Below are 12,432 nucleotides of genomic sequence, written 5' to 3' on the forward strand. Positions count from 1 at the left end.
CCTTGTGTCATGCACGGTAAAGGGTACCTAGGGTGAGAGGGTTAATGAGCTGCTGGAATAATCAGAAATACTTGGTAAATCAGTTTAATTGTAATTTTGATAATCCCTTAGTTTATATAACACTAATGATGTAATTGCTGCTTGTAGGTAGTGAGTTATATCAATTAATAGATTAAATTACCCAGATGTGTAATTATACTTTTTGTTTACACACACACACACACACAAAATATGACAGTCAATTTACCTGGATCTTACTGTGAACAAAAACAATTGTTGCATTATTTCCATTAGTTTTTTTACTCTGTGTGGGACTGATGGTCTGTGAATTAAAAGGATATGTATATTTGCATATTTTTGAACATTTGTGTGTGTTTATATGGTAATTATCTACAGATTAATTTTCAGGAACTTGCTTGGTTTCATAGAAAGCTCCCTGATTTGTAAGAGTAAACACTATTGTCCTGGGTATCCTGCATTATAAACTGTACACCCATGTGCCGCCTGATTGGAATTAAACTAATATATATATGTGGTTTCATAGCTCTCCTCGGCCTGTTTTGGTTGAGCCACTAGAACAGAGAGATGAAGAAGATGGGCTTCAGGAAAAGACTTTTGTGAAGAACAGCAAGCAGTACCAGAAAGAGAGAGACATTGGTCCCAGATTGGCAGAACCAGGTTCTTTTGAGTACGAGTATGCAATGAGATGGAAGAAATTGTATGATTTGGAAAAGCAAAAGAGAGAGAATCTGGAGAAGGAGATTTTAGAAGCAAGACAACAATTAGAAGACCAAATGGACTATGCATTTTATGAACATGAAACAAATATGCTGCGAGAAAGTGAGTAACAACTTACAAAATTAATTCTTGCAGGTATATACTTTTTTTGCTAAAGGTTTTGTCTGACACTGATTAAGAAAACTTAAACTGACCTACTGCTTTCAGATTTAGTTCTTGAATTAGAATTTTCTTTGCAAAAAACAAATGTGCTTTTTTATGTAACCCACTAATTATTGAAGAGCAACTGTGTATTTCCAAATAAACATAGCACTTTTAAATCCTTAGTGATGTACATAAGCTCAGTTAAGTAAAATCGAATACATATATTAGTCAGGTGAGAGTTGGTAATTACAGCTTGTTTTGTTTACAAGTCATCAATTTGTGTATAATCATTAACTTTTGGATTTCATTACAAATTCCTACTCAAAATATTCTTTCTCTTAACTTTGGTAATGGTTTGTTAGGAGTAGAAACAAATGTTTTGAACACTGGCAAATTTTTGTCAATTACTTTAAAACTTACTTGATATAATCAAATTATACATCTGACTGTGACAATTACAGTTCTTAATATGAAATTTAAAGATAATATATAGAAGCTGAACACTTGGTATTTAAATTTGGAGAACCTACTTAAAGATCCTATGAATGCTGTAAAACAATGTACAAGGAAAGGCTTATCAACATATTATTGTAGTGTGGTTTTTCCCATAAGCTTTGTCTCCCCTTTGATATAGGGATTTGATATAAGCTTGTTATGGGGCAAAATGAGATAATTATACTGTTGAGATCACATGTGCATTTCTGCAGCTGTACTTAAGCCAAACTCAAATTCTGATTCAAATATTTAAATATTTCAAATAGAAAAGATACAAGGTTCGTATTTTATAATTTAGCCTGTCAATATCAGTAATTTGAGTTCCTAATTTGTACAAAACTATAAACTTGGTATTTTGACATCACAAACATCTAATTTGAACCAGTGCTGCATTCCACATGACACACAAAAATTGATGTTTAAATGTTTTTTAATACTTACTTTTAAACTAAGAAATGGAATAATGTATAATACTAAAATCTGAATTATAATCTACAGTTTGGTACCAAATTTATCGACATAAATTCATGAAATGGTTGTTTAATGAAATTTTGAATGCGAGTCTGTAAAGGGTTAAAAAGTGAAAATGCTATCTTTTTTTAAATAAAAATCCAGAATTTTCATATCACCCACTAAAGTTGGTAATGTAATAGCATTTGCTAAGTTTACAATTTCATTGCTTCTGTTTTTACAAGTTCTGTTATATTTTTATATATTCCTTAGCATTCTCATAAGCATTTTTGTGAAAAATAAAATAAAATTCAGAATATTATTGTCTGATCTTTAGCTTTATACAGAAAGATTTTTTATATATATATATATCTAGAGCTCCGTCACATGGAAGAACAAAGCAACATTATTCAGAGGGAAAGAGAAATGAGGTAAGTTATTATGCACTTTACTTTTACCCAGAAGCTATTATTAATAATTATATCATCCTTTTTCATTTTAAAATTTTTTGTCACTTTGAGATTATATCTTTATTTTTTATTTTTTTTAAACTTGAATTTTGGGCTTTTATTTTTGTCAGGCGGGAAGAAGAAAGACGACGTGAAGAGCAGAGAAGACAGGAAGAAATGATGATACGTCAGCAACAGGAAGAACTTTTACGCCGTCGAACTGCTGAGGAGATGCGACGCATTAGAGAAGATAACTTAATGTTGCAGGTCTGTAGTTTCTTACATGTAAAGAACTATTTTAATAATTGTTTCAGAATGTTTATTTTTCTTGGATAATTTTATGAATGAAAAGGGGTGGGCATAGTAAAGTTTGTTGTATTTTAAAGTTTTTAAGTAGCCTTATAGATCTTACTGATGGCATGTTGGTAAAAAATTTAAGAAATAATTTGCATATCAAAGTACCAAAAAAAATTATAGAATATAAATTTAAGCAAATTCTAGACAAACATTTCTTGAAGGTCGTCTACTTTTGCTACATGCATGAACAAAGATGTATAGACTAACTGGGGGAAACAGTGTATCAGGTAACTAATTTATCATTAATGCAAAGGTAGATTAATAAGATGGCAGGAAAATGCCAGGTTTTTAGGAAAATATTGACTTCATTTTCGTTAAGTGGAAGAGCTTGAAGTTGTAAACAAAGCAATAAGCACTTTGTAGTGATGCACCATTTTTGCATATCGAGGCTGTTGGGTAAAAATGCTTAATGTGGGTGTATGTCATTACATGACTGCTGCTTTTTAAACTTTCTCATCTTTGATGGCTTCACTACAGTCCTAGTAGTCATTATAATGCGTTGGAAAAGACAAGTTCAACAGATATGTCAATGTATTTTATAGAAAAAATTTAAAAATATGTAATGAATGTAATAATAGTTGGAGAGTTGGGGTTTTAAAGTTCTTTAACTTTATTTTTATGTATTGTTTAGGCTTAATGTAATTTAAATTGAAGTCCCTTAACATTATTAAGATGGTGTATCTGACTCAAATTATCATTTTCATTATAATGACCAGCACAATACGTTCGTCATTAGTTCGATAAGTTTTGATACATTGAATCTTCCATTAAATCCAGTTCAATATGCATAAAGAGCAATAAAATAGGCAATTGTTATGCATACTTTGTTTCATATGATGAATTGGTGATAATTAATAATAACAGGAACTAGTCATTTTTCATTAAGTAAATATTTTGACTACTCAGAATATAAGGCAGACTGGCACCTTTCAGATTCAAGTGTATAAATTCAGTGTTAGGTAACACTGATCTTTGTTTTAATCAATATAGGACAACAAAGACTTATGTAAATAACAATGTTATAATCATTGCTGTAGCTTGCCAAATCTGGATATTTGAATTATAGATCATGTTCTGAAAGTGCCATGTAATGTTCTAAGAAGTTGTAAGGGTATCTTACTGTTTGAAGTGCCTAAGAATAATTGAATACTGATTATTATATTCTTCAGGAGTTTTTTTTTGGTTTTTTTTCTAAAATGTATCAAACCATTTTGGGGTTAACCCTTTAAACGTGGGTGGATGAAATTACCATCTGCTTGACTAGGGAAGGACATTTATGCAACAAAAATATAACTGTGCATTCCTCATAAAACCTTGTAAGATTTTGTTAGTTTATAAGTATTTTGTACACAAAGAATGACATTAGTCTAATTGTGTCTTTCTAATAAAAATGTTATTGATCTATAGTAGTAGTCTGCACTCAGACTGTTAAAATAGTACGAGTTAAATGTGATTTTCATTTTAAGTATAAAAATACTTTTCTTCATCTTATATTTTTCATATTTCATTTGCTTAACCTCTAGAACCTCCTATATGAATATCAAAAGTTGTTAAAGGTAAATGTTAATATTTTATTTTTCATTTTCTTTACCACATCACTAACTAGCTATTATCATGAATGTATGATGCAATGAAGCGATTAAAATTAGGAAATAAAAAACAAACAAACAAAAGAAAACATACTTGTAGAATATTTTTAAAGATGTTGTTTTGCGTATATTAATAATTTTGGGTCTTTTCTTTTTCTTGTTTTGTTTTCTATTCTTTTCTGTTGCCATTTATGCATCTTGACACAAGTCAATGGTGCCCTCAAGGCATATTAGTTTCTTTAGATGATATCTTAAGCTTTGAGAATGGATACAAAGTATGTGTATTTTAAAAGTTTTTTAACTTTTTAATTATGCATTTTTAAGCACAACTAATACATAATTAACAAATATAATAGTAAGACCTAAATACAGTTTAAACTGTATCTCTAACTATAACATATTTAGGTAAGAGACAACTATAAGTGCCGTAGTCAATCAAACAGCCAACCATACTATAGTCAATTTCGTGTACTTCATGATGACAACTTGGTGCCAATTTTAAAATAACCATTGTTAGATTATAGTGTAAAATGAGTTCTTTCTAATAGTTATATACATATGTATGTAACGTTAACATGGAGGCTATAAAGCTCCAACAAATCTATTGAAGGTGGGTGTGGCAACTGTCAGGTTTCAATTGTATTTATTCAGAGAACTTCCAAATGAGTGAGCCAAAAAGTTATGTAAGCAATTTATTGTCTTGATGTGCCTCTACTCAACTACCATTTTATTACTGAAGATACAGAGAGCCAAAGGAATTTTCATAGCTTGTTGATCACATGACATTATTTCTGAAGTTTTAAGTAGTTTTTTAAAGGTTTCTTTTGAAATAAAGGATTAAAACTTAGATAAGATAAAGCTTCAAATCATATCATACATTGTTAATTTCATTCAAATACATTAATATTAAAGGTGTTTAATTAGATTTTGAATGTAACACAGTGATTTGTGAACAAAAGGGTTTAAAGGGATACCTATTGCAAAAGGGTTAATCTCTACAGTCAACTAAAATTGTCTAATAACTGTACCATTTTTTCTTTTTTTTATATATCTAGCAGAATTCTCACCAGGGGTTGTTCAAAGTGTACATGTCACAACCTTTTGAATACTTGCATTCAAAATGTTATTAAACTACTTTATTATCATTGTATACAAATAAACTTGGCATCAAAACATTGTTAATGAATCAAATTTTAATATTATATAAAGTTTAAGTTCTTATTAATGTTGTAAGGAAACATTAAAAAAATGCTCAGTCTACTATGAGAATCATTACATTTGTTCTCTAGGTCTTTCCTCTTCTTTAATTTATCACCCCTCTGAGAAATATGAAATTTAATGTAAATTACTTATTACCTTATAGATATTACTAAGGCAAAGCATAACTTTTTTATAACCTTCAATCTTTTTTTATGGAGCCATGAACTAGAAAATCAGACCCATTTGTCATGCCCACATGTCATCTTCTCTTTCATAAATTGCTAATAGCTGTCTGATATTTTCTACGTTATTTATAACCAATAGAAAGCCAAAGTTGTAATCTATCAAATGTTTTCTGTATAGAGCATTGTCTATTTCTCCTACAATTTGAAAATTTTCTCTTGCAGTACTCGCATCAATAAGCTTAGCTAAATTTTTAAAGGATCTTATTACTTAGTTAAAAAGTAAGGTAAATTGTGATAGTTATAGGACATTGTGTGTTATTTTTCTGTGTTCTTAGGTGCATTATTTAATTCAAAATTTAATATACATAGTACCATTAGTATAGAACATGTCGGCAACCTGTGGCTCTCAGGCTATCTACTGTGTCCACTGAGGGGAATTGAACTCCTGATTTTAGTGCTGTAGACAAAACCAATAAAATGGCTATACTTCTTTGAAGGATTGCTAACCCCTGTTATAGGGAAAAAATAATAAAAGTAGGCTTAACTTTCATCAACAGTCAACAGCAAGGAGCCAGGTGAGTAACATATTTCTTACTTTTTGGGTATATTCTTTATTTATTATTATAAAAGTAACTAAAATGTAAAAAATTAAACTTCTTAGGTAAGATAATGAAAAAATAATTCTTGACGAGCAGCTTGTGTTGTATGTAATTCAATACAGTAACTTGAACTACATGTTTGCCATGTAATGTACAACTTGTATGGCAGGATTTAGTTAAACACGGGTCAAAGGGGCATTAAAAAAAATTAAAGAATAAACATGTTTTAACAGATTAACTGTTGCAGTGCTTGAATCATCTATGCTGAGTGCTTTTAAGAATTTTAGTGCAATATCCTTGTGTTTTCAATTTAAACAATAGTAACAATAACAGATCTAAAGCAGGTACCCTTTACATGTATTTATGATTGTGAGCACATGCAAACGATTGCTAAATGCGTGATTGTGTGTCCTCAGCAGTGAACATCTTAAGTTATTTAGGATAAACAGCTATAGTTTCCTGTTACAGTTTGCAGTTATTATAGAGAGAAAAAGGTTTATTTTGTATTTTTGTTATGGTGGTAACAAGGTTGGTCAAATTGACCCAATGCGTGTCAAGTCAGAGTAGAGAAAATAAAGTTTTACAGTAAAAAAACATTTTATATTTATTTTGGAGGTTTTAGAGATTACACGAGTGAAACTCGACAATTTTCAGGTAAAAAAGGTTTTTAATCTTGACATGAAAATCACTTTGTGCCCTAAGCAGTCAACACGTTGACTCTATGTATTCACAGACAAATTTTTTGTAAAAGTACTTAATATTAATGAAAATTGATTTTTTGTGTACAAGTGACTTGTAATGTTTACTGAAAGCTTGCCAAATTTCATAGATATAGGCGAAACATATTAAAAGCTACAGTATGGAAACTGGTCACTTAGAGGGTTACAAACTCAGTCAAATCAATTGAACTGGTAGCAAGAGGCTTAAACTTGATCATATTTGCATAATTTGACACTTAGTTGTGAATTTATTTTCAATTGTTTGTGTTCTCTAACTTAGCTATGCAAGCAAAGTGAGTAGGAGAATTTCATGGAATGTTTGTTTAGCTAGAAAATACTTTTTAACAATCAATAAATAGTTTCATTATGTGTTCTTAATACATTCAGTAGTATCTATATTGAATGTCTTTGACTAATGCATATTCAAGTATTATCTGATGTTTAACTGATATTGTAAGGGATAAAACAACAGATATGATTCTTAATTTACATAATACTCTTAATTTATATATATTAAATTGCTAACAATTGAACGTTTGGCTCAAGATTATAAACAGCCAATAAAACATCAAATTGTTTGAAAAAACACAACATTAAAAAAAGATCATGAATGAATTGTTGTGATAATTTAAACTTTGTGTATTTTATGTTATTTAGAGTAATTTATCTTGAGTCAAACAAACTTGAATGCTAAAGCTTTGTGAACATCGAAAAAGTGCCACAGCTGATTATTAAGAAACTAAAATATTCTCTGAATGCTTAGCAGCAGCAAAAATTTGTTATGTTGTGTTGAATTTACTCACACTTTTTTATTTTTTCATGTGTAGAAGTTTCAGCATTCTTGTCTTAAGTTCTGAATTATAAAGCTTAATCATAATGTTGCCTTCATGTTGTTATTCAGTCTTATTATAAAAAAAACTTACTGCTTATTTGACGGATCCTCAAATAATTTATTGAAAAGTAAGCCCTGTTTTACACCACCCCTCAAAAAAAGAATAATGAACTTTTTATTTATCTTTTAAAATTTATATGTAAAACAATATCTTGAGTTACATTTGAAAAGTACAAGTGAGTATAAAAACTTTTTTACAACTGGTTTATCATCATCAGAAGTTTTATATATAGGTGATACTAAACCAACTTATTTCAACCAAACATTTATTGGTGTAAAAGTTACTTGGAAAAATTTAACGTTTTTAACTGGCCACTAAAACATTCTTGCGAAGCAACGTATATTTTTACAGAGAAAATTGAGATTTTTTTATTAAACTGAAATCTAACTAAAATAGAATGAATTATGACTGAAGGTAATCCAAGCATTAAAATTGTTTTTGTATTGTCTGTTTTTTTTTGCGAGAGAGTTTTGTTTCATGGTTTTATGTGACTCAATTGTTTTTAGTTATAAGAAACATTAATTTTTTAGCAGGGTCCGACAATAAGTTTCTGATAATAAAATATAAGCATGATTAGTTCTTGTGTTCTTTTTTAATTTTTCATTGATATTACAAATTTCAGTACTTTCACAATCAAGATTCAACAATGAAAGTGAGTTGCAGTTTTCACTTGTTTTTTTTTTTTAACATAAGATTCGGGTAGTTTACACTAAATCATAAACTTGCAACAGCACTTTGTCATCAAAACTCTTAGGCTTAAAAGCTAATTAAAATAATATATTAAAGTAAATTGCTCTGCTGTGTATAAATAATTTTTACTTTTACACTATATAATGCATATAAATGTATAAATTATGTATATTAGTTTTTTACCAATGAAAGGGGTATTGGCATTTGAGTATGATGCTTGTTAATCCATTCGTTTTATAATAGTTTTTTATCCTTAAACATTTCTAAAAAAATTTAAATATGAACATTACAGAATTATGGATCATAGGAACACCTGATAAGATATTTAGTAACGACTTCATGCTTTGTTACTTACTGGAAATGTACTAGTTTTTGATGCAACTGTAAGAGTGGATTTTGTCATCTATAGTTGACTTGTAATGTATGGAGAATTATTATTGAAATAATTTCTTATAAACCAGCATTTATTAGTTATTTATTTTTGGTTGCATAATAGGCTTATTTTCTAGTAGTATATGGAGAAATAATGACAAAAGCATAGGCATTATCTTAAATCATTGCAACAACTACATTACATTCTAAAATCTTTATTTATACTATTTCTTGGGACAATTTTTATATTTTATTTTTAATAGCATACTCACAAGTGCTTTTTACACTGGGTAATACCGTTTAATTTTTGCTGATATTTGATTATTAATTGCGAGAATCTTGAAAATGCTGTGGTTTCAAAATTTCAAATTTAAGATCTGAATACAAACAGTACTTTGCCAAAAGTGCTTGACAAAGACATATTAAATAACAATAAAAAAAAAACATTGTAACCTAATTGTGTATTGTATAGTAATCTGCTACCAAAGTTCCCACTACTGTTATGACTGGAATATTATCAAATGTGCAGTAAAAGATAATGAACATCTTTTGGATATAGTGTAGTATCAGCTGAAATTAATTTTTAGGCTGCTGTGTTGAATACAGTGATTTTTGAAAGTTTACAATTAAAAATATACGATGTGCATCAAAAGATGAAATTCTAAAAGGGATTACTTTTGCATTAATAGTCTACAAGTGACAGGCTACTGATTTTAGTATCTGTTCAGAAAGTAATCAAGTTTACTACTATCAGAAACAAGTTACTGGTATTGCCATCACTGCTGTCTCCATCACAAAGCATATCATTACCCTACATATCAAAATTGTTTCGACATGTTTCTACACAAAACTTTCATAATAATGGCAATATAATAATTTTACAATTTAAAATGATCAGCAACTGAAAGTTTTACTTTCTTGTGACAGTTGAATAAAATATAAATATTACAGAATCAGTAGTCATTGTTTTTTGAATTGATTAGTGTTCTGACCAAAAAAGGCTCATTTAAGGAACAAATATGATAAGCACAATTTGACAACTCAGTGTCAGGACTTCAAAATCTTGAAAGCAGTGTGGGGTATGTTTGGCAACTTTTAATTGGAATGGCCCATAGCCCATTCACATGCCTGGCTCTATACTTTACCTCAATAGGCCAAGTGCTCGATTGGATGTCATCATGCTGTTGGATTCTTCATTATTTTGCACCTTGCTACACATTTTATGGCAGTAAACAGAGGATTGCAGTGATCTTTGAGATCTTTCAAAATGCCCTTTTCAGTACTGAAATTTTGGCTGTTCCTTGATGCAGATTTATCTTCAAGATGTGGAACCTCACCTTTGAGATGTAATAATAAGGCATGAATGAAAGTTTATTTGCAGTAACAGTTTGGTGAAGATGGTAATTTGAGTTGAGTGTGCTTCTTAAATTTTTTTGAATTTTACTAGCATGATGTACTTTAATATTTTGTTTTGCTATACCTCACAGCTAAATACTTGGGAAACTTTGATGGTGGAAACTAAGATTTTTTGTAACAGCTAAATAGAGAATGTGAGCTGCAGCCATGTGTGTGACTAGCAATAGCTGGTGCTCCCAACAACATGTTTATTAGTACAGATTCATGTCTTCAGTTTTGCAGCAACATTATTGTTTTTACCTTTTGTGATTTTGAAACTGTTCATGCTAGTATCAATAGCTTTGTAAAGGTTAATGACTTTGCTATGCAAATAATGATATTAGACCTGGACACTTGTGCATGCCCTGCTGTTTTTCACTTTGCAGATTGTTCAAACTGCATTGTTAAAATCCAGTTGTGTAATATTTTAAAATAGATCAACAGTTTCTTCTGCAAAGAGATGTCAGTCATCAAACCTAGGTATGGTTCTTTGTTCTTGAAACAGTTGTAGTGCTGTTCTCATTACAAATGATTGAGGCTAAGTTTTGCATCTCGTAACTACAGTGCACTACTGTCTTGGACTATAGTGAAGGTGCTCCATTGTATTTTAAAGTATCAAATGAAAATATTGATATAATATTTGGATAAGAAATTTTGAACACCATGGGGGATTGGGTTTATGGTAATAAAATTAAAAAAGCCTATTATGTTGTTCATCATTTATACCAAACTAATTTCCTAAAAAAGGAAAAAAATGTTAAGAAATGGGTTTACTGTAAGATATTAATAAAATTCAGTTTAGCCAAACAAGCAGTAGTATAGTTCTTGAAGCTATCTCTACATCAGCAAAGCGGTTGTAATCATATATGAGAATTTTTTTTATAACCATTATATTGTATTAGTGCTAGATCTAGTCAAATGCCATTGAAGACAGGGTCATTGTTACAGACCTGCCTATTGCTATGTAAAATGCTCTCCAGCTTCGGTGCTACAGTAATTTTGAAATAGCTAGGGCGACTATGGGGTTGTGTGATGTACTGATTCATTCAAAGTTTTCTGTTTGCTTGAAGACCTCCTTGTACATCTGCTTGTAAGCCCTGTTGCTCTATTGTGTATGTGTGTACTTTCTACAGGAAATAAGCCATTGCAAGTCAAGCATGAGTTCCCAATGGCTGCTCTCAAGCAATTTTTCTCAAGTGAAAGAAGTGATCATGACACGAGGTGGCAGTGACAGACTTTCAGAAAGGAATACACTGAGTTGTGGCCTTGCCTCAAACCAAGTGTGAACCACATTCTATGTACTATGTGTCAGTTAGAAGGATGATATTTGTGATACCAACAAATCCCATTTTGCTACAGAAAATTGACCAGTTGATAGGCAAATGCTACTGAGAGCAAACTTTATGGGTAGGCAGGTCTGTTATGTAGAGTTTATGGTTTATGTACATAAATGAAGCACCACAATGTGTAATGGCGAACATTGTTATAAATCTATGTAAGAAAATTAATATAAATGCACAGTTATGATATTTTGAGTCTGAAATATTAATGAGTGATTGGAGAATTGATGAAAGAACAAAGATAATTGTATGTTCCACAAATACTTCATTTGATAAAGATCATGGTTTTGTCAATAAAAGCATCATCAGTTAACTATTTCAGCATGGGCTCAGTCCCTGAGTGACCTCATAACCATTTTGTGCTTGTTGTAGTTTTCATGCTATAACTTATAAATTAGAAAGCATATGTTAATGAAATTCGGCAGATTATCAATAAACCTTACAATGTTTTCATATGCTAAATATCTAATATTTTTATTAAGTCTTAAGGTTTGTAAAACAATGTTTCTCATTGCCTTTTTCTTTTCATAGCTTGCCTTCCAAGATGCAAAGTAATTTTTATTTTAGGATTAAAAATACTTTTATGCATCAGAAAATTTTCAAATTTCACTTGCAAAATCTTTATAATGTCCAAATATTTTTCAAATGTTTAAGAAAAACTTATTTTCACTAACGAATCTATGTATAGGTTCAATAGATTTGATCGATCTCGTAACCAGCATAAAAAATAAATATAAATTCTGCCTTTTTTCATTCTAGAATTACAACAAATTATAATGCGAATGACTAGTATTTTGTAAAATACAGTCACATTTCT

The 12,432-nt window shown here is 30.0% G+C and overlaps 1 protein-coding gene across 3 annotated transcripts in view; it reads left to right on the forward strand.

Moving 5' to 3' along the window:
* The window catches only part of LOC106466534 (paraspeckle component 1-like), a 70,441-nt gene that overhangs the window by 25,776 nt on the left and 32,233 nt on the right, over positions 1–12,432 (forward strand). For 2 of the 3 annotated variants that reach the window (XM_013926825.2, XM_022394568.1), the window contains exons 3-6: positions 545–840; positions 2,204–2,258; positions 2,408–2,543; positions 8,441–8,470. In XM_013926825.2, the coding sequence (XP_013782279.1) occupies positions 545–840; positions 2,204–2,258; positions 2,408–2,543; positions 8,441–8,470 (517 nt within the window). The remainder of the gene's footprint in view (positions 1–544; positions 841–2,203; positions 2,259–2,407; positions 2,544–8,440; positions 8,471–12,432) is intronic. The other variant, XM_013926826.2, reaches the window with a different exon arrangement.

The sequence above is a fragment of the Limulus polyphemus genome, unplaced genomic scaffold (genome assembly GCF_000517525.1).
Source record: "Limulus polyphemus unplaced genomic scaffold, Limulus_polyphemus-2.1.2 Scaffold2292, whole genome shotgun sequence".
NCBI classification, from domain to species: domain Eukaryota; kingdom Metazoa; phylum Arthropoda; class Merostomata; order Xiphosura; family Limulidae; genus Limulus; species Limulus polyphemus.